The 22,734-nt window shown below is 48.9% G+C and overlaps 1 protein-coding gene across 6 annotated transcripts in view; it reads left to right on the plus strand.

Annotated features, from left to right (window-relative positions):
- Positions 1-22,734, plus strand: part of DOT1L (DOT1 like histone lysine methyltransferase) — an 82,169-nt gene that overhangs the window by 46,735 nt on the left and 12,700 nt on the right. For 3 of the 6 annotated variants that reach the window (XM_083421343.1, XM_083421346.1, XM_083421348.1), the window contains exons 14-25: positions 46-283; positions 2,168-2,281; positions 2,738-2,829; positions 3,320-3,421; positions 5,908-6,045; positions 6,145-6,270; positions 7,107-7,624; positions 11,240-11,363; positions 13,098-13,244; positions 16,324-16,453; positions 17,948-18,573; positions 20,457-20,662. In XM_083421343.1, coding sequence (XP_083277469.1) covers positions 46-283; positions 2,168-2,281; positions 2,738-2,829; positions 3,320-3,421; positions 5,908-6,045; positions 6,145-6,270; positions 7,107-7,624; positions 11,240-11,363; positions 13,098-13,244; positions 16,324-16,453; positions 17,948-18,573; positions 20,457-20,662 — 2,561 coding nt within the window. The remainder of the gene's footprint in view (positions 1-45; positions 284-2,167; positions 2,282-2,737; positions 2,830-3,319; positions 3,422-5,907; positions 6,046-6,144; positions 6,271-7,106; positions 7,625-11,239; positions 11,364-13,097; positions 13,245-16,323; positions 16,454-17,947; positions 18,574-20,456; positions 20,663-22,734) is intronic. The other 3 variants (XM_083421344.1, XM_083421347.1, XM_083421345.1) reach the window with 2 other exon arrangements.

Raw genomic sequence — 22,734 nt, forward strand, 5'->3', positions numbered from 1 at the left:
TTCTTGGGTTTCGTGTCCTCTTATTTATCTGTTTGTTGCACAAAGGACTATGGTGCTGAAGAAGAGGCGGCCCCCGGGGCCAACGCCATCAAAAAGCCATCTCCGTCCAAAGCCCGCAAGAAGAAGCTGAGCAAGAAGGGGAGGAAAATGGCCGGCAGGAAGCGCGGGCGCCCCAAGAAGATGAACATTGTGAGCTCGGAGCGCAAGCCCAAGAGGAACCAGACCGCCCTGGAGCTCCTCCACGCCCAGACCGTTTCGCAGGCCTGCTCGTCTTCTCCTCAGGGTGAGCTGCCAAGTTGCTGGGGGTTAGCTGGCCACCTGCCACCCTTCACGTTGTGGCGCGGGCCATTATTAATTAATTAATTGAATTTATATACCGCCCTATACCCGGAGGTCTCAGGGCAGTTTACAGAATAAAGCTACCGTATTTTTCGCTCTATAAGACACACTTTCCCCCTCCTAAAAAAGTAAAGGGAAATGTGTGTGTGTGTCTTATGGAACGAATGTAGGCTGCGCAGCTATCCCAGAAGCCAGAACAGGAAGAGGGAGTGCTGCGCAGCCCTCCCTCTCGCTGTTCTAGCTTCTGGCTTAGCCTCTTCCAGGCAGGGAGAGCCTTCACCCAGCTGCCCTTCGGAGGCTTCTCATGGCTATCCTATCCCTGGCTTTTGCAGGAGGTGGGGGGAAAACCAGGAGGCTTGCTTTTGCTGAAGCCAAGAGGGCAAGGGGGATCGGTGCGCCTTATGGTTGGGTGTGTCTTATGGTTGGGTGTGTCTTATGGTTGGGTGCATCTAATAGAGTGAAAAATACGGTAATTTAAAGGGTGTTACTTTCCTTAAAAGGGACGCGGGTGGCGCTGTGGGTTAAAGCCTCAGCGCCAGGGCTTGCCGATCGAAAGGTCGGTGGTTCGAATCCCCGTGGCGGGGTGCGCTCCTGCTCTTCGGTCCCAGCGCCTGCCAACCTAGCAGTTCGAAAGCACTCTCGGGTGCAAGTAGATAAATAGGGACCGCTTACTAGCGGGAAGGTAAACGGTGTTTCCGTGTGCGGATCTGGCTCGCCAGAGCAGCAATGTCACGCTGGCCACGTGACCCGGAAGTGTCTTCGGACAGCGCTGGCCCCCGGCCTCTTTGAGAGAGATGAGCGCACAACCCTAGAGTCTGTCAAGACTGGCCCGTATGGGCAGGGGTACCTTTACTTTCCTTAAATGTGCACTTGGATTTTGCTCCTACTAGGGCTGGGCAGTATCTGGCCTTCAGCACCGCGATACATCACCAGCTAAACATCACAATATTCTGATACATCATGATGTCTGGAATAAGGATATAGCTGGTTTTCAACATTGTGATATACTGATGCAGTGTCTGAAATAAGGGTGGAGCTAGGTAGAGGCATTGGCTGGCGTCACAGATTCCCCACACCCTGATCTTGTGATTCGCTGCCCCCTTCAGGAGTCAGGGGAGAGCTGAGCTGGCAGAGTTAATGGGGGGCTGCAGGAATCTAGAGTAGCATTTGTTAGGATATTTCCGTTCCACCTTAAAAGGGAGCAGGATGTTTGTGTCACAGCCTGCGCATTTCCTGTTTCACAGGATGTTTATGTTGTGACTTTGCTTTCGTCTCTCTCTCTCTGCCGGAGACACTGAAGCAGGCAGTCGTGTTTTTCTTTGTTCTGACCAACGCTGAATAAACTTGTAAATAATGCTCTCCTGAGTGCATCTTTCGCTGTGTGCTTTATCTGCTGATAGAGCATGCACGGCTCTGGAATGTGGCAAGCTATTTCTGGAGCTCGTGTCGCTAATTGCTGATACTGCGTGTCTACGGGAGATCGATGGACGTCCGGAGACGACGTGGAGTCATGATGGACTTTGTCTCCCTGGCAGTATCCCAACAGCATTGGCTACTTCACGTTCCCCCCCCACACACATTGTGTGTGTGTATGTGTCCTGTTCCCTGAGTAGCTAGCAGTCCTGAGACATTTACGGCTTCATAGGTAGGCTTGGTGATGAGCCCTCACCAGTGTTTGATTGTATTCAACCACATCTTTCCTCCACTTGTGGTTCAAGCCATCTCCCAGCCTGTTTCCTCTCCACAAATCCACAACCTCCTGTTTTCCTTGGGTTTTCCTTCTAAAGCAAAGTGAGAAACTTAACGCCTTGTGTCATCTCCCTTCCAGATGCTTACAGGTCACCTCGTAGTCCGTATTACCAACTACCTCCTAAAGTGCAGCGGCATTCGTCAAACCAGCTGTTGGTGACCCCCACCCCGCCTGCACTCCAGAAGCTGCTAGGTAAGCGGGCTCCCCCCCCCCTCCTCGATGAGCAGGCCAACCCGCGTTCAGGTTTGTGCAAATAGGGAAGTGGGAGACTTCATCAGCACCCTGGACAGCTCCGCGGAGGCTTCAGGCTAGACGCTCCTGATGAGCAGAGCTCAAATATTGTTTCAGCACCAGCCCTGGGGGGACTTGAATAGGACCTGTGACTCTATCTTCAGTAGCACCATGGACAGCTCATATAGGGCTCAGGCTAGAGATTCCATATAAAGGGAGCTCGGATATTGTTTCAGCACCAGAGGTCCTCGGACTGAGTCCTTAAATAGGAGCTGCAGCTGTCTCTGAGTCGCCAGCTCATTTAAAGGAGTCTGGACCGCTGTTCTACTGAGACAGGGATGGGGGAGGCTGGTCCTGAATGCAAGGCTGTCGTTGACGATGTTCTTCCGTTCTCCATCTCCTCTGGTCTTCACACAGATTCGTTCAAGATCCAGTACATGCAGTTCATGACATACATGAAGACTCCTCAGTATAAAGCGAACCTTCAGCAGTTACTGGAGCAGGAAAAGGTAAGGAGACAAACTTCCTTTCGGCGGCTGTGTAGGATCTTCCTTTTAAGCCTGACCAGGGAGTTTTTCTGAGTAGAAATGTAATCGCCCCTTTGGGAATTTTGAAACTCAACCCTTGGCCCTGAGAAGCGACAAAGCTCTGTTGATTTAAGCTCTTGCGGAATGATATAATTAGCACAGTTTTGAAAAGTCAAGCGAGAGGCTGTAATGGAATCTACAGCTGCCGCCTTCCAGCAGTTCTCAGTTTTCTTACCACTGAAGCTTGAAACAGAATGCAAAAGAAGGAACGCAAATAATTTGAGATGTTTGGAGAGTCTGTAATTGTCATACAACAGTGCCTTACAACTCATGTTTGTAAAAAGGTTCATTACACATGCAGTTTTGTTTTATCTACTTACAAATTCCTTTTTTTACCATTTCTTTGCACTGGATAATGTGCCTGTTAACCTTGCTGTGTCCCCACCCTCTCCTGTCCCTGCTTCTGTTCTAGGAGAAGAATACTCAACTTCTGGGGAAGGCCCAACAGTTGTTTACTCACTGCCAAGCTCAGAAGGAAGAAATCAAGCGGTTGTTCCAGCAAAAACTGGATGAGGTAGGAGTGGGGAGTGGTATGGCCGGCGGGGCAGAGGAGGGAGAGAGAGAGACAGAGAATGCCCTCTGCAGAGCATGTGTTGTTGTTATTTATTTACAGTGGTACCTCTGGTTACGAACTTAATTCATTCCGGAGGTCCGTTCTTAACCTGAAACTGTTCTTAACCTGAGACACCACTTTAGCTAATGGGACCTCCCACCGCCGCTGCACCACCGCACAGTTTCTGTTCTCATTCTGAAGCAAAGTTCTTAACCCAAGGTACTATTTCCGGCTTAGCGGAGTCTGTAACCCGAATTGTTTGTAACCCAAGGTACCACTATATTAATATTTATTCTACCCCGGCCACTCTGGGCGGCTTCCAGCCTATATAAAAAGATAACAAAACATCAAACATTAAAAAGCTTCCCTATACACAGCTGCCTTCAGATATATCCAGAAAGTTGTGTAGGTGTTTTTTTCCTTGATATCTGAAGGAAGGGCATTCCACAGGGAGGGTGCCCCCACCGAGAAGGCCCTCGGAGGAGGACCTCCATGTTATAGCTTGATTGTAACTACACATGACTATCCAGTTATTACTATCCTTCATAGTCTTACATTCAGACATTAACTGATATATCTCTCGTCACCATGGATGTGCTTTCTGCACCTGACTATTTATTAATCTGGCATATCACGTGCATAAAACCCTCTGTCTCGCTCTTCCCAAGGCCTCTGGCAGTCAGGTCTGGAGCATTCTACATTCCATCTCCACTTTCCCCACTTTTTAAAAAAAAATAAATTAGTAAAAGTTTAGAAGTTACACAAAAAAGAGAAAAGAGAAGGGAAAAAAAGAATAAAAAAGTTACATAGAAAGAAAGCAAAAAAAAAAAACACAAAAAAACAAACCACAATACATCAAAACTCAAAAACCCCCAAAAACAATTAAAAACACCTCCAATATTTATCCTTATCTGTCATTAACTTATTTCCTCGACCTCCTCACACCTCCCATTTTTGTATTCCAGTTATTAATTATATCAGCAAATCCTTTCCGTCTTTCACTGCTTTCTATCTTTTAGTTATCTTAATTTATTTTTATTTTATCTTACCATCAAAACCTTAAAATTTATTTATACTTAACTCCTTATAATATTTCTACTAAAGTCATGTAATTTCATTCCAACATTTCCTAACATTCATTAATTTTACAATATTTTTCTAAATAGATTTTTAAATTTTTTTCCAATCTTCTTCCACTGTCTCTTCTCCCTGGTCTCGGATTCTGTCAGTCCTTTCTATCAGTTCTTCATAGCCCATCAACCTGGTGATCTTCTATCCGAGGCTCTTAACTCTTCTCCATGTCCCATCTACAGGTTGGGTCCACTTTCCCCACTTTTGCAGGTCCACTTTCCCCACTTTTTCCAAGTCCTCTGCTTAATGGGTTAATTGCCCTCTTACCCATGCCCATAGCACAGCTGATCTTCCTTGCAGCTGGTATTTTTTATTTCTCTTTCCCTTCAGGCCACATCTAGATTGCACACACCAATCCCATGTCTAGCCTGGAGTCACAGTGCCGTGGTCTTTGTGCAAGCTCTACAGGGGCCCCCACATCCCAGATCGTTATCCCCTATCTCTGTGCGAAAAGTTCAGATCTGAAGAGCGCCCTGCCCCATGCATTGGTCCTGATATCAATCAGGACAGGACAATTTTAGACACATCACCGTATTTTCCGCTCTATAAGACGCACCCGACCATAAGATGCACCTAGTTTTGAGAGGTGCTATGATGCTCATGTACTTCTTGTGGGCTTCCCACAGGCATCAAGCTGGCCACAGTGCTGGCCACTGTCTCTGCGCAGCGCCCCTCCTGCGAAGCGGGAGGAGGACCAGAAGGGAGGAACAGAGAGGGAGAGCTGCGCAGCGCCCCTTCAGCGAAGCGGGAGGAGGAACAGAATGGGCTCCGTTCCTCCTCCCGCTTCACAGGAGAGGCGCTTCGCTGAAGGGGCACTGCGCAGCTCTCCCTCTCTGCGCAGCGCCATTCGCTCCATAAGACGCACTCAACATTCCCCCTTACTTTTTAGGAGGAAAAAAGTGCGTCTTATGGAGCGAAAAATACAGTAAATCTGTCTGGGTCAGGTTTAGTGTCTTTCACTGTACAGCCCCAGGGCAGCTTGCAACAACGAAGCATACGGTTACCAAACAAAGGGACAGTTGCCCCACGAAGCAATAAAGATGTAATCCTGAGTCCCTCCGGGCAAGCCCCCCCAAGGGTATACTCAGAAGAGGGGAGACTGTAACACAGTGGGCTGGGTGGTCTCTGCAGCAGCTGCAGCAACTGGGTCATGGCTTCCTGAGTTGGCATGGGAAGGGGCACGAGGAGGAGACAAGCCGTTCGTTTTTTGTTTTCCTGAACTTCCTCCCTGCTCCCAAACTGATGCTCCCTGTTTTATGTCGCCGGGATGATGCTGGGTGGGGGTCTAACCATGTTCTGTCCCCCCACCAACCTAGCTGGGTGTTAAGGCACTGACGTACAACGACCTTATCCAGGCCCAGAAGGAGATCTCTGCTCACAACCAGCAGCTGAAGGAGCAGACCAAGCAGCTGGAGAAAGACAATGGCGAGCTCAGGAACCAGAGCTTGCAGCTGGTGCGTCCTCCCCAACGGGAGTCCCAGCGTCTTGGGCCTGGGGTCTGGGGTGGCTCACGTCCAAGCTCACCCTCCTTGTCTGTCTCCCCCATATCCCAGCTGAAGGCCAGGTGCGAAGAGCTGAAGCTGGACTGGTCGACGCTGTCGCTGGAGAATCTCCTCAAGGAAAAGCAAGCACTGAAAAACCAGATCTCCGAGAAACAGAAGCATTGCTTGGAGCTGCAGGTAGGGTTTCGTGGAATCATAGAATCATAGAGTTGGAAGAGACCACAAGGGCCATCGAGTCCAACCCCCTGCCAAGCAGGAAACACCATCAGAGCACTCCTGACATATGGTTGTCAAGCCTCTGCTTAAAGACCTCCAAAGAAGGAGACTCCACCACACTCCTTGGCAGCAAATTCCACTGTCAAACAGCTCTTACTGTCAGGAAGTTCTTCCTAATGTTTAAGTGGAATCTTCTTTCTTGTAGTTTGGATCCATTGCTCCATGTCCGCTTCTCTGGAGCAGCAGAAAACAACCTTTCTCCCTCCTCTATGTGACATCCTTTAATATATTTGAACATGGCTATCATATCCCCCCTTAACCTCCTCTTCTCCAGGCTAAACATGCCCAGCTCCCTTAGCCGTTCCTCATAAGGCATCGTTTCCAGGCCTTTGACCATTTTGGTTGCCCTCCTCTGGACACGTTCCAGTTTGTCAGTGTCCTTCTTGAACTGTGGTGCCCAGAACTGGACACAGTACTCCAGGTGAGGTCTGACCAGAGCAGAATACAGTGGCACTATAACTTCCCTTGATCTAGATGCTATACTCCTATTGATGCAGCCCAGAATTGCATTGGCTTTTTTAGCTGCCGTTGGCTCATGTCAAGTTTGTGGTCAACGAAGACTCCTAGATCTTTTTCACATGTACTGCTCTCAAGCCAGGTGTCACCCATCTTTCGTGGAATCATAAGACCATAGTGTTGGAAGATGCCCCAACCCAGGCTTAACCAATTTGTGCATTGTACATAAACTTCCTGATTTCCCTCCTCCCCATTGTTTTCTTTATCTTTTTCTTTTAAAGATCAGCATCGTGGAGCTTGAGAAGAGTCAGCGGCAGCAGGAACTGCTGCAGCTGAAGTCCTACATGCCTCCCGACGACTCGCTCGCCCACCCACGCCACAAGCGCCACCCGAGCCGAGAGGCGGAGCCCGATCACAGCACCTTCCACCCTGAGCTGGAGTGCTCCAAGTTCCCCGCGGGCCCCCACCTGAACGGCATGAGCCCCGAGCTGTCCATGAACGGCCACGCCACGCCCTACGAGATCCACGCCGCTCTTGGCCGCCCGGCCTCCTCGTCCTCCTCGTCCTCCTCGTCCTCCTCCTCCAAGCAGGGCACCCCCCAGTACCCAGCTTCCCACCTGGACCAAGACATAGTCCCCTGCACGCCCAGCCACAGCGGCAGGCAGAAGCCGGACAAGGCCTCCAGCTTGTCCTTGCCGGACTACACCCGCTTCTCCCCGGCCAAGATCGCCCTCCGCAGGCATCTGAACCAGGACCACGTGGGCAGCGGGAAAGCGGCGCCCGCTGAGAACCACCAGAGGTGAGAGAGGGGTCGGCAGCAGAGGGGCTTGGGGGAAGCGAGGGGTCCTTTGGGGGCAGCTCCCTCCTCCTACTTGCTCCACGCAGACTGCACTTTGCCAAGGACAGAAGGAGGTGATCTCTCTCACTTGCCAGTTCATAGAATCATAGAACTGTAGAGCTGGAAGGGACCCCAAAGGTCATCTAGACCCACCCCCTTTACTGCTGAAGCATCCCTGGCAGGTGGCCATCCAACCTCTGCTTAAAAGCCCCCAAGGAAGCAGAGTCGGCAACCTCCCGAGGGAGACCGCTCCCCTGTTGAGAATGTCTCTTCCTGATGTTGAGTCGCAATCTCCTTGTAACCTGAAGCCATGGGTTCAAGTCCTACCCTCCAGAGCAGGAGGAAACAAGCTGGCCCCCTCTTCCATGTCCCAAGTTCTGGCAGGCTTCTTTGACGCAACCAGGGCTTTGGAGGGTTTGTGTTTCCCCATCAGATACCGCTGAATACTGATATGCCAAGGTTGGTGTGGAGCCTGCGCTGCTTGAAACCCAGATGGCACTAGGCGCCAACATCCCTTCATCCCTGGCCAGTGGCCATGCTGGCTGCTAGGAGTCCAGGAACATCTGGAGGGCTCCAGGTTTCCCCATATCTAATTTAATAGTAGTACAGTGGTACCTCGGGTTAAGAACTTCATTTGTTCTGGAGGTCTGTTCTTAACCTGAAACTGTTCTTAACCAGAAGTACCACTTTAGCTAGAAACAGAAATCGGTGCTGCCGCGCGATTTCTGTTCTCATCCTGAAGCAAAGTTCTTAACCCGAAGTACTATTTCTGGTGTTAGCAGAGTCTGTAACCTGAAGCGTATGTAACCTGAAGTATATGTAACCCGAGGTACCACTGTACAGTGGTGCCCCGCAAAATGAATGCCTCGCAAGACGGAAAACCCGCAAGACGAAAGGGTTTTCCGTTTGCAGAGGCGCTTCGCAAGACGGATTTCCCTATGGGCTTGCTTCGCAAGATGAAAAATGACGGGAAAAAATGAATTTTTTTCCGCTCCAAAACCCCTTATTTTGAATTGCTAAGCTGCTAAAAGCATTTTAGCAGCAAAACCGCTAATCTCCCAAGCGTTAAAAAGCCGTTTTTAGCCCTTAAAATGTCAATAGCGCTAATAGCGCTACTCCGTCAACGGGCTTGCTTCGCAAGACGAAAAACCGCAAGACGAAAAGACCCGCGGAACGGATTCTTTTCGTCTTGCGAGGCACCACTGTAGTACAGTGGTACCTCAGGTTAAGAACTTAATTCATTCCGGAGGTCCGTTCTTAACCTGAAACTGTTCTTAACCTGAAGCACCACTTTAGCTTATGGGGCCTCCCACTTCCACTGTGCGATTTCTGTTCTCATCCTGAAACAAAGTTCTTAACCCGAGGTAATATTTCTGGGTTAGCGGAGTCTGTAACCTGAAGCGTCTGTAACCTGAGATACCACTGTAACGATAATAATTAATAATAATATTTGTACCCCGCCATCTGACTGGGTGGCCCCAGCCACTCTGGGGGGGGGCTTCCAACACATATAAAAACATAATATATATAAGCCAGGCACCAAATGGCTACTTAAACCAAGGTTACAGTCACCAAAATGGAATGCCTATTTGCCATTTGGGGGCAAGACGACTCGAAAGTCTTATTTTTCAATGGGTGGACTGACTGTGGTGGATTCTCAGTTAAACATCTGTCTACTTCAGAGGACAACCTTGAGCCAGGTTAAGAACTTTGAGAACTTGAAGGAAAAAAGTCCCTTGATCCAGGGATAGTTTGCATATCTACTGGCCTTTTCTGACCTCTTTTTTTCTTAATGGTGACATGGACCATTCGTAACACAAGGTGACATTTTCTTAATTTTTCTTAATGGTGACATGGACCATTCGTAATGGTGGCATGGACCATTCGTAACACAAGGCGGGCAGGTGTGGAGGATTCCCTGGTCCTGAATGGGGTAACTGTGCCCCTGAAGGACCAGGTGCGCAGCCTGGGCGTCATTTTGGACTCACAGCTGTCCATGGAGGCACAGGTTAAATCCGTGTCCAGGGCAGCTGTGTACCAGCTCCATCTGGTACGTAGGCTGAGACCCTATCTGCCCGCGGACTGCCTTGCCAGAGTGGTGCATGCTCTGGTTATCTCTTGCTTGGACTACTGCAATGCGCTCTACGTGGGGCTACCTTTGAAGGTGACCCGGAAACTACAACTAATCCAGAATGCAGCAGCCAGACTGGTGACTGGGAGCAGCCGCCGAGACCATATAACACCGGTCTTGAAAGACCTACATTGGCTCCCAGTACGTTTCCGAGCACAATTAAAGGGTTGGTGCTGACCTTTAAAGCCCTAAACGGCCTCGGTCCAGTATACCTGAAGGAGCGTCTCCACCCCCATCACTCTACCCGGACACTGAGGTCCAGCACCGAGAGCCTTCTGGCGGTTCCCTCACTGTGAGAAGTGACATTATGGAGAACCAGGCAGAGGGCCTTCTTGGTAGTGGCGCCCTCCCTGTGGAACGCCCTCCCATCAGATGTCAAAGAGAACAGCAACTACCAGACTTTTAGAAGACATCTGAAGGCAGCCCTGTTTAGGGATGCTTTTAATGTTTGATGCATCACAGTATTTTAATATTCTTTTGGAAGCTGCCCAGAGTGGCTGGGGAAACCCAGCCAGATGGGCGGGGTATAAATAATAAATTATTATTATTATTATTATTATTATTATTATTATTATTATTATTATTATTATTAGAATATCCTTCCCAACTCTGAGCAGGGCAGTGGGGGAAGCAAAGACATGTTACAACAATTCACTATAACGATGTTCACTGCTCCTGCTCAGGCAGAACCAAGCATTTTGGTTCCAGAAATTCATTCCGATTGTGCAGATAAAATATAACTGATGGAATTCTACAGGATGGTACCTTAGTGTGTGAAAACGGGTCCAGATCCACGGATCCCCAGAGGGTGGAGACGTCAGGCGCCATCCTGGCACCCAGGCATCTTTACTTGGTCACGAGTGACCGATAGCCAGGTTCAAAATGCGCCTGGCAACTGGTGAATTTTGAACACTGCTTGGGATATATCGTGATGAAAGGCAGGGTGTCTCTCTTAACAAACGATGAACGCTTTCCATTGGCAATGGGGGAACCTTCAGAACTCTTGCATCCTGTTTATTTTATTTTCTAAGCACAATTCAAAGTGTTGGTGCTGACCTTTAAAGCCCTAAATGGCCTCGGTCCAGTATACCTGAAGGAGTGTCTCTACCCCCATCGTTCTACCCGGACCCTGAGGTCCAGCTCCGAGGGCCTTCTGGCAGTTCCCTCATTGCGAGAAGTGAGGTTACAGGGAACCAGGCAGAGGGCCTTCTCGGTGGTGGCTCCCGCCCTGTGGAACTCCCTCCCACCAGATGTCAAAGAGAACAACAACTACCACACTTTTAGAAGACATCTGAAGGCAGCCCTGTTTAGGGAAGCTTTTAATGTTTAATAGATTATTATATTTTAATATTCTGTTGGAAGCTGCCCAGAGTGGCTGGGGAAACCCAGCCAGATGGGTGGGGTATAAATAATAAATAATTATTATTATTATTTCCCTTTGGCAGGACTGAGCACGTGAAAGAGAACGGCCTCACCTTTTCAAGCCCTGCGATGCCTAACGGCCTGAAAATGAGCCCTCAGGAACCCCAGCCCCCTTCTCCGGCAGCCTTGTCAGTAGCCAATGAGAAGGTAAGGAGGCCGCAAGGGGGGTGGTCCCTGAGCCTCTGGGTGCAGCTTCCATAAAGTGGACTTCCCGGGAGTATTCAACTGCGTGGTGTGTGGTTTTTTTTTTGGGGGGGGGAACTGAGCTGTACCAAATGTTAAGTGAACCTTAGTCAATGCTATGGGTTGTCTCCAGTGCAGTATATATAATTACTAATGTGAAGATCCAAATTTGGAGCAAGTACTCTTTGGTGAGAGATTATTATGATTATTGAATTTATATACCGTCCTATACCCGGAGGTCTCAGGGCAAGAACCCCATTAGAGATTTAAAGTCACAGAATATGCAGAAGAGTGGAGGGTGGAAATATAAGCTGTTAGACCTTTAAAATATGCCCTTCCAAAATTTCCCTCTTCCCCCAGCGTAGATGAAAAAGCCACAGGTTTGGTAAGGTAAAGATTGGTTTACTTACAAAGGCTTCAAAGCTCCGGTTCATGCGCTTTCCCATACATTGGTCGGAAACATTGCACAGGCGTAGTAAAACTTAGCTTAGTTATAAAGCAGTCAAAGCTCCAAGATTATTGGTATAGGAACTCAAGAGTGGCTGGTGAGAGCCATGCGGTTGAGCTGGAGCAACCAGCTCAAGCTTCATCACATACTGAGCTTCTCAGGTAGACTGGGGTTGGGGAAACAATAGGCTTGAATTACCTGTTTCCTCCCAAGGTAAGGGAAGTGACATAGCTAAGCCTGGCAGGATAGATTGTTTTTTAGTATTAACCCCTTCATGCATTCATTAGACTTAAGCATGTTGGTTACTTGTGGCTGGTTATCCCACATATCCAACGCCGAGTAAGTTGTGGGCTGTATCCAATGCTAAGTAAATCTCCCTTCAGTGTAGGGATTTCTGCTTGTGCGAAGGGACTCTTCCCCCACCCCCCTCTAATTCAGTTCTGGGGTTTCCCCCAACCCTTTAGAGCAGGTTTGAAGTAACTCCACGGGGTGGGATTTGGGAGGGGGTGTCCCATTGCACAAGAGGAAATCTCTGTGCCAACGGGAGACATTGATCGGTTATGCTCAGAGCATACTGATGGGGAAATGCAAGTTTGTGTCCCGAGCCAAAGAGAATTCTTCAGGACCCGAAAAACCCACACTGCATAATAAAGTGCCCAGATTGAGAGTGCCGTATGTTAAAATACATTTTACACGACTCTGGAGGTTAGACTTGGGTCTGTTTGATGCAGCGTTTTCTCTCTTGCTGTGTCACAAGTACGTGCCTGTACTGTGGTCTGGTCTCAGTGGGGTGTGGAATGCATTTCTCCCCCCCCCCCCCCGAGAACTGTCCCTTTCTTAAATGTGTCAGAAGCGCCAAGATGCAATCAGCCCTGGTTTCCAAAGTCCGGCCTCAAACATTTGTGAACGGGGGAACCAAAATGACATTGCTGGCGCTCGTCTGTTTATCTTAGCAAAAACCGGCACGGGTGTAATGTTCCCCATCTCCAAGGCCACTGTGGTTAAATGGACCCCTGTTTGTACTCTGACCGAAACGGCAAACTGTGTGCGCGTGTGTGTATGTTGGCTGGCTGATGCAGTTGACCTCTTGTCCGTGTCTTTTTAAGAATATTTGTTGGGGTGGGGAATTGCTTGCAGGCGCTCCGTGCTCTCCTTCCGCTAAGCGTCCTTTTGAGAGCTTCTCGTCTCGGAAGGCGAAAGGGGGGGCGCTGCATTATTTTGGCCTTCTCTGCTTTTTTGTGTGTCTGCAGGCTTTGCGAGAGAGGACGTCCGCGAGTAACGGGGAGACCATCACAAGCCTTCCCATCAGCATCCCCCTGAGCACAGTGCAGCCCAATAAACTCCCCGTTAGTATCCCCCTGGCCAGCGTAGTCCTACCTAGCCGTATTGAGAAGGTGGTGAGTAAGGGTGCTTTCCCCTCCTCCTCCTCTTCCTCTTCCTCCTCCTCCTCCTCCTCCTCCTCCTCACCCCTTGCTATAAAAAGCCAATCTGACGAGCCTTGGGGGCAGTTCCCAACAGCATCTTTTAAGTTGCAAACCCTACGGATAGCTCCAGCTCTTAGCTGCTTTCGTTCTCTCTTCCCGCCCTACCCCTCTGGCATCTGAAAATCAGGAATCCAATGCAGTTGATTGCTTGATATGCGGTGGCAGACCCGTCGAAAACGGAATAGGAACGCTGAGGATCGTAACGTGCGCTTGTTAGAAATAACAGCATGATAAAACAACAGGCGTGCTTATGGTACAATAGATGAAAGCGTGAGATGCAACTTGGATTTGGGATTATCCTTTTAGAATCATAGAATTGCAGAGTTGGAAGCGACCCTGAGGATCATCCAGTCCAACCCCCTGCAATGCAGGAACATGAAGGTGCCCCATACGGGGATTGAACCTGCAACCTTGGCGTTATCAGCACCATGGTCTAACCAACTGAGCTATCCAGATGCTACAAAGTCTTTGAACACAGGAGAGGATCTTGGCTGCTAACTCAATTATTGACTTGCTTGTCAATATTTATATCTATATATATTTTCCAGGTACTTTTCCTTTGACCTTTCCTCGTAAAGGAGCAAAGATGGTCCTCTCTGTGCAGGTTGCACTCAAAGAAGTCATGACCCAAAGTTTTGACTCCTTGAGAACTCCCTCCCGGTATTGCAGAAGGGAGACCAATTCATCAGATGCGTGGCACGGATTCCTGAGAAATTTCCTTCCCTTTTCTTACCCCAACCCCCTTCTTAAACAAAACAAAACAAAAATTCCACTCTGTTAGTCCTCATGGGTCCCAGAGAGCTGCCTCTGCGTTCTGCTACCTGGCTTCATCTAGAACAGGGTTCTCCAGCTGTTTTTTGGACTGCAATTCCCATCATCCCTGTCCTACTAGCTAGGTTTGATGGGAGTTGTAGTAGGTCAAAAACAGCTGGAGACCCAAGTTTGGGAGACTACCGTTCCCATCATCCCTGACCACTGGTCTTTCTTAGCTAGGGATGATGGGAACTGTAGTCCAACAAGTATGGGAAACCCTGGTCTAGAAAGTAAAACGCAGGGCTTGGAAGTGGACGAATTCTGATCCTCCTTCTACTGTTAAAACTGGCCAAGCAGCTTTTGGACTAGGTGTCTGGTTTTGCTGCTGTTTTCGTTCCCCTGTCTTCTCTTGGAGAGTGGTTGTTTGAATTTATTTTTTAAGAAAGGGTTGCGGGCAGGGAACATCTGTGTCCCGTCACCCACCCCCGACATTGTAACTCTCCTCGCCACTGACCGTTGGCCGTGCTGGCTGATGGGAGCCAGTCTCCCCCATCCCGATCTAAGAAGCTGAGTTTTCTGCTCTCAGGAGGGGCCGCTTCTAAATGGAGGAATTCCCTCCAGTGGCAGGAGATTTTATTGTTTATAGCCACTGGCCATCATAATACAATATAAGCACAGATAACACAACTACAGAATGAAAGACATTACATGCACCAGACCATCTACAATGTCCAGAATTTTAACAGCTTTCCTTCTGGTCAGCATCCCCGGGGTTGGCACTTGTGCTATCCAGAAAGGTTGCCCTTAACTTTCTTGATGCTGGTGCAAATGGTGCCACCCTATAACTGATGCGCTTATCAACATGCGCCAACAGCCATTTAATTTTCAAGTCGTCCGGTTGACCTTCTAAGGCAATCTGAAAAGGGAAGATAAATTTAGCTCTGGGTGAATCGTACAATGGGCAATATAGAATATAATGTGCAAGATCCTCAACAGGCCCTGATCCACATGTACAGAGGCTGTCCGCTTCCTATCCAGATATTCACTAGGCATCGTTTGAAATCTGAGCTGAGTGAAGGCATGTCTAACCGGGAGGGGGAATGCATACTACTGTTGGGATACTGCCAGGTAGACAAAGTCCATCATGACTCCACGTCGTCTCCGGACGTCCATCGATCTCCCGTAGACACGCAGTATCAGGAATTAGCGACGCGAGCTCCAGAAATAGCTTGCCACATTCCAGAGCCGTGCACGCTCTATCAGCAGATAATGCACACAGCGAAAGATGCACTCAGGAGAGCATTATTTACAAGTTTATTCAGCGTTGGTCAGAACAAAGAAAAACATGACTGCCTCCTTCAGAGTTCCGGCAGAGAGAGAGAAACGAAAGCAAAGACACAACAGAAACATCCTGTGAAAACAGGAAAATACGCAGGCTGTGACACAAACATCCTGCTCCCTTTTAAGGTGGAACGGAAATATCCTAACAACTACGTGGAGCAATGTGCCCCCCCCACCTAAGAAGAGTTGGAGACCGCCCAGAGTGGCTGGTGTGTTGGTGACACACAAACATGGTACCCTCTAGAAAGTGGACCACAACTCCTATCCTTCCTAACTTTGGCCACGCTGCCTGGAGCCGAATGGAGTTGTGCGTCCAACAAACTCCGCAGGGCTGCAGGTTCACCGCCATAGTTTGTACAGGGAAAAGTACCTTGTTGAATTATGGGTGACTGGGTTGATAACAGCTCAGTCGGCGGAAGGTGACGGGTTCAGTGGCCGCAGTCTCCGAGGCTTCAGTTGGCAGGAGGTGAGCAGTGGGATCACTGCAATCTCCAGAGTTTTGTTTCTTTAAATTCCTTTTGAAATGCAGACCCTACCTATATGCTTGGGATACGTGGGGGTGTTGCTGTCAGTCAGAGCAGGAGCCACTGAGCTGAACTGGCCTATACTTTGAGGTGAAAGCAGCTCCTTCAATTGGTGTTAATTAGCAGCGTCTCTCCTAACCCCTTTGGACGAGAATTCATGTGTGGCAGGGGGGCTGGACTAGATGACCGTTGGGGGTCCCTTCCAACTCTATGTTTCTGTGACTAACGCTCTTTGCGGTCGCTTGCTTGCCTGCCCAGCGGTCCAGCCACTTTTAACAGCAGCAGCAGTCTAAAGTCTGTTTCCTCCGCAGAAGCTCAACCAACCCTTCTCTCTCTTTTCTCTCTCTTTCCCGTTCCCCCCCTCGTCCCTCCAGAGAAGCACCCCCAGCCCCGTCCACCAGATCCGAGACTCCTTTTCGACACTTGAAAAACAATATGGTGCTAGTTCTCATAACGGCATTAGCAGTGCCGCCGGTGGAAAGATGCCACCTTTGGCTACCTCAGGTGAGTTGTTCCCCATCTCCCTTCTCAACCCCACCTTCCCCAACGGGGTGGATTTTAGCCCTTCCAGGTGCCTAGGGATGTTAAAGCAGCTGTTTTGGTGCCTGCTGAAAATATCCCTGTTTAGACAAGCCTACCCAGATTCTGAGAAAGGTGGGGTGATTTTAATCTCTCAGTATTTTTCTCTAAAAAAATTTTTGGTTTACAGTGGTGCCTCGCAAGACGAAATTAATCCGTTCTGCGAGTCTCTTCGTCTAGCGGTTTTTTCGTCGTGCGAAGCAACCCTATTAGCGGATTAGCTGTTTAGCGGCTATTAAAGGCTTAAGGGATTAGCGGATTAGCTGCTAAAAGGCTATTAGCAGCTTAGCACCTTAGAAAAAGGGGGTGGGGAGCGAAAAAAACCCTCAAGAATCACAAGACATTTTCGTCTTGTGAAGCAAGCCCATAGAGAAATTCGTCCTGCGAAGCGCATTGAAAAACGGAAAACCCTTTCGTCTAGCAGGTTTTCCGTCTTGCGAGGCAGTCGTCTTGCGGGGCACCACTGTATTTAGTTTTCAAATATTTTCATACTTTACCATCAACAATAAGTTTCGTTTATCCATTGGCTCCCGATCATCCCTCCCTGATGTTCTGTGTTAATCCTTTGACGCTGCATATTTTACCTCCATATATATCTGCATCCTAAATTATTAGCCTTAACATCTTTCTGCCGTTGCTCATATTTCAAATCCTGATTGCGTTTTCATGCAATCGCAATACTGCTTCAGATATTCTACAAAAAGTTTTCCAGTCCTCAAAGAACAATTCCTCGTTTTGATCTCTTAATTTTTGTTGTTAGCTTTGCCATCATTTTAATAAGCCATTCTTCCTTCTTTGAGACCTCATCCTCTTTCCATTTTTGAACATGAAACATTCTTCCTGTTCAGGGAAGTTTTTAATCTGTGATATTTTAGTGGATTTTTGGTTTCTATGGAAGCCGCCCAGAGTGGCTGGGGAAACCCAGCCAGATGGGCGGGATACAAATAATAAATTATTATTATTATTCCTGCTGTCATTGCATACATAAAGAAATTAACCAACTTTTGTCTGCGCTTCAAATTTTTATTTTTATTTTAAAAAAACCCACAAAAACAAATGAATATAACATTTTCCAGTTAGCAGTCAATTAACATTGGACTTCCCCTATATCCTTCCATGGTTTCCCCAAATTTTCAAATATTGCTGCACATTACAGTTATTCTGCACCTTATCTTCACCAGAATTTTCTCAAATACTATCTTAACTGCTGTTCTTATTCAGGGCCTACTTGCGTTTCAGCATGTTTACAGCAGTTTTTTTAAAAGATCTATGAATGTTTCCCAGTCCTCCTAAAAGTGTATCTCACCCTGATATTTAATTTTACCTGCTAAACTTGCCAATTCGGCATTGTCCAATTCAATTGCAGCTTCCAAGAGATTAAACTAGCTTTTTTGGTATATATCTGTTTCAACCTCACAGGTTTTTCTTACATGTCTGGCTCCATGGCAATGAACGGGGCGTTCCCAAGCAGCCCCGCCCCGCTGAACCCCACCATCGACCACGCGGCCCTGGAGGACGCCTCCAGCTCGGGGAGCCTCTTCAACTCCGTGGCGGGGTCCCGGAGCTCCACCCCACAGCAGCCCTCGTTCCTGGCCATGCCCTCCCGGGCCTCGGCCCAGAGCTCGCCCGCCCACCAGCACTCGGCCAGCCCCAGGCTCAACGGCGCCCCCCAGGGCCTGGCTGGCGTCCTGCAGTACGTGGACTCCCAGAAGGCACTGGGCGAGGGCGGTGGCACCAGGGGCGACCCGCAAGGGATGGAGCCCGCCTTCTCCGACCCCGAGAGCGAGGGGAAGAGGAGGTTCATCTTCACCATCTCACCTGCCACCGGGACCGTCAAGCACTGCCCACCCAGCAAGCACAGCGCCCTCACGGCGAGCATCCGGGCAGAGTGCGGCCAGGATGGGAAGAAGCGCGGGCGGAGGAAGCGCTCCTCCACGGGGGCACCGGGCACCAACTCCGGTGTGTCGCCCAAGCGCAAACCGCTGCCTGCGGTGGCTGGGCTCTTCGCTCAGCCCTCGGGGTCTCCCCTCAATATCAACTCCATGGTGAGAACCAAGGTGGTTTGCTTGCTTGTTGCTTGTTTCGGGTGGTTTCAGTGAGGTGATTTATGCAGCCACTAGCCTATGCAAGCCAGAGTCGCCTCCAGGTGATCAGACAGGGAGAGAGCGAGAGCCCTCTGTGGATTGGTGAGATCACCTCACCTGACAGGTGCCCACCTAATCGCATCATTCGGTGGAATCGGCCCTTCTGCGGGCACCACATAATGCCTGTTCCACATCTGTAAGAACTCAGTTGGTTAGCTCTTTCACTTTGTAACTCCCTGCTTATTGATATCAGGCCTTCAGTTTGCTCGTTTTGGTGCCTGCTAAAAACATTCCTGTTTAGGCAAATCTAGATGCGGGTAGCGCTGTGGGTTAAACCACTGAACCTAGGGCTTGCCGATCAGAAGGTCGGCAGTTCAAATCCCCGCCACGGGGTGAGCTCCCTGCTCCTGCCAACCTAGCAGTTCTAAAGCACGTCAAAGTGCAAGTAGATAAATAGGTACCGCTCCGGCGGGAAGGTAAACGGTGTTTCCGTGTGCTGCTCTGGTTCACCAGAAGCGGCTTAGTCACGCTGGCCACATGACCCAGAAGCTGTACGCCGGCTCCCTCGGCCAGTAAAGCGAGATGAGCGCCGCAACCCCAGAGTCGGCCACGACTGGACCTAATGGTCAGGGGTCCCTTTACCTTTACCCAGATGCTTAAAAAGGTGAGGTCATTTTAATCTCTTTTAGCATCTCAACTTCACATGTTTTAAAGTAGGGTTGCGATTCCCCCCCCCCCTTGATTTTTACTGTTCTGTCTTTAGCAAACCGCTTTAAGGTGTTTCTTTTTCTTTTTTCAAATAAGCAGTGCATAGATTTTACAAAAACAATAATAAATAAATTGTGCAATCCCCTTTCAGTGCGGCCCTTTGCGGTTTGCATTCCTACCTGCAGAAGCCCCATAAATATCAACCTGTAGCCCCTCATAGCTAGTGCAGTTAGGATGCTCTATGAGTCTTTGATCCTATAACAGGGGTGTCAAACTCAAATTCATCGGGGGCCGCATCAGCAGTTTGGCGCCGCTAGAGGGCAGGCGTTCTCTGGCTTGTAGGCTGCCGCGCATGCGCTGAAGAGGCGGCTTTCTTGTGTCAAAAAAAAAAGTGAGAATAAAAGGTGAAGGCTGGCGGCCGGCGGCGGCTACACGGGCCACATGACGAGGTCTGGCGGGCCAGATTCGGCCCACGGGCCTTGTGTTTGACACCCGTGCCCTATAATCTTCTCCTTTGCCACAGACAGTGAAATGTTGGTCAGCAGAATATGTCATCTTTGAAGTAAAGCATTTGTCCTACTCCCCTGGAAGCTGGACAATCTTTTCTTCAGCCTTCCCTCTCCCTTCCCTGCCCGTTTCTCTTTTTGCTATGCCTAGATAGATAGATAGAATAGACAGACAAAAAACCCCACAAAACCAAAGTTACAAAACATAGGAATGATGCAGAAGCTGCAGTTTCTTTCAATATATGTCTATTCGTTTCTAAGAACATGGTATTTGTTTTCCAAACAAACAGGGAGCAGACACTGTAGAAAGAAACGAAAGCAACAAAACAGAAATGCTAAATTTTGTGATTTGGTGGAGTGAAAGTGAGTTTTGTATTTCTGGATCTGATACAAATTTTTGCTGTGTCCCTTAAATGTAAAGCTCTAAGGCCCAGGGGATGGTCACCCATTAACCAATTGGAAAAAGATGCTCTGGGGGTCCTTTTTGTCTGCGGTTTGGGGTAGATAAACAATATAAATAGCGAGAAAATAAGAGCGCAAAACCCCCACGAAACATGCCGTAACGCTAGGAGTGCTTCCCTAATCCTTAAATGCTTCTCCTCTTCTTCTTCTTCTGTCTTTCCTCCTCAGGTCAGTAACATTAACCAGCCTTTAGAAATAACAGCCATTTCTTCCCCTGAAAACTCCCTGAAGAACTCTCCTGTTCCCTACCAGGACAGCGACCAGCCCCCCGTGCTGAAAAAGGAGAAGCCCCTGACCCAGAGCAATGGCATCCATTACTCGCCGCTGACTTCTGATGAGGAGCAGGGCTCGGAGGATGACCACAACAGCACCAGGTGAGTGTGGACCTCGGCTTGTAGGGGGGGACACCCCTGCGGGGGCCCTGGTCTTGCGTCGGAAAGCCCTCATTGCCGTAGGAAATTGCCTGCAAATGAGTCAAGCCTGTTGGCCTTCCTGGCTCAGTACAGTGGTGCCCCGCAAGACGAATGCCTCGCAAGACGGGAAACCTGCTAGACGAAAGGGTTTTCCGTTTTGGAGGTGCTTCGCAGGACGAATTTCTCTATAGGCTTGCTTCGCAAGACGAAAATGTCTTGCGATTCCTGGGGGGTTTTTTCCGCTCCCCACCCCCTTTTTCTAAGGCACTAAGCTGCTAATAGCCTTTTAGCAGCTAATCCGCTAATCCCTTAAGCCTTTAATAGCCGCTAAACCGCTAATAGCGCTAATCCGCTAATGGGCTTGCTTCGCAAGACGAAAAAACCGCTAGACGAAGAGACTCGCGGAACGGATTCTTTTTGTCTTGCGAGGCACCACTGTACTTTTATAATAAAAATAATAATTATTATTATTATCATCGTCAATTCTGTATCCAGGGCAGCTGTCTACCAGCTCCACCTGGGACGCAGGCTGAGACCCTCCCTGCCCGCAGACTGCCTTGCCAGAGTGGTGCATGCTCTAGTTATCTCCCGCTTGGACTACTGCAATGCGCTCAATGTGGGGCTACCTTTGAAGGTGGCCTGGAAGCTGCAATTAATCCAGAATGCGGCAGCTAGGCTGGTGACTGGGAGCAGCCGCCGAGACCATATAACACCGGTCTTGAAAAACCTATATTGGCTCCCAGTACGTTTCCGAGCACAATTCAAAGTGTTGGTGTTGACTTTAAATCCCTAAACGGCCCAGTATACCTGAAGGAGCATCTCCACCCCCCATCGTTCAGCCCAAACGCTGAGGTCCAGTGCCTAGGGTCTTCTGATGGTTCCCTCACTGCAAGAAGCAAAGCTACAGGGAACCAGGCAGAGGGCCTTCTCGGTAGTGGTGCCCACCCTGTGGAACGCCCTCCCACCAGATGTCAAAGAGATAAACAACTACCTGACATTTAGAAGACATCTGAAGGCAGCTCTGTTCAGGGAAGTGTTCAATGTGTGACATTTTAATGTATTTTTTAATCTTTGTTGGAAGTTGCCCAGAGTGGCTGGGGAAACCCAGCCAGATGGGCGGGGTACAAAAAAAATTATCATCATCATCATATACCCCACCCATCTGGCTGGGTTTTCCCAAGCCTACACTAGCCATCATTTGCTGCCCAGGATTTTGGGAAGGGAGTCCGGAGGTGCCAGGGTTTGGATCCTACAACCAAGAAGCAGGGGGTTGGCTCATTGTGTCCTCTCTGTTCTGTGTTCCAAGCTATCGAGTGACTGTCTGATCTGCCTTGTTGGTGGCTTTTTCTTTCCCCCGTTTTATCCTCAAGGCTTACATGGCAGGCGGGGATTTTTAACAGCCGAAATGAAAGGCTGTCGACCTCTGGCGATCTGCCAGCTCTGTTCAGGTGGTCCACAGCATGTCCCTGTTAAAAATGCATATTGATTTTTCAATTCTACTTTAATTGCTGCTTTTCTTTAATCATAATAATATTTCTACCCACCTATCTGGCCTGGGTTTCCCCAGCCACTCTCGGTGGTTTCCAGTACATGTGAAAACATAATACAACGTCAAACATAAAAAAAAATCCCAGTATAACAATTTATAACAATAAAGACTTGCACACTTCAGGAACTCAATACCTTAAGCTTCTCCCCGTATGAACTGATCCAGACCCTGTGTGTCCCCTCCCAGAGTGGTTCGGAAGGTGGCAACGAGAGAACAGGGTCTTTACTGCAGTGGCTCCCTAATTGTGGGTTTCTCTCCCCAGAGAGATTTGCCTGTTGCCATCACTGCATGCCTTGAGGTGCCAGGCAAAAACATTCCTCTTTACCCAGGCCTATGCCTATTAAATAATCTGTGGCCTATGAAAGTGTGGGGGAGAGGACTGTTATTATAATGATTCTTTTACTATTAGGCTGCCTGTCAGTATAGTATGCTTTCTGTTACGTTTTTATCATTGATAAATGATATTTATCACATTTACCACATT

Source organism: Podarcis tiliguerta (assembly GCF_965153285.1).
Source record: "Podarcis tiliguerta genome assembly, chromosome: 18".
Taxonomy (NCBI): Eukaryota; Metazoa; Chordata; class Lepidosauria; order Squamata; family Lacertidae; genus Podarcis; species Podarcis tiliguerta.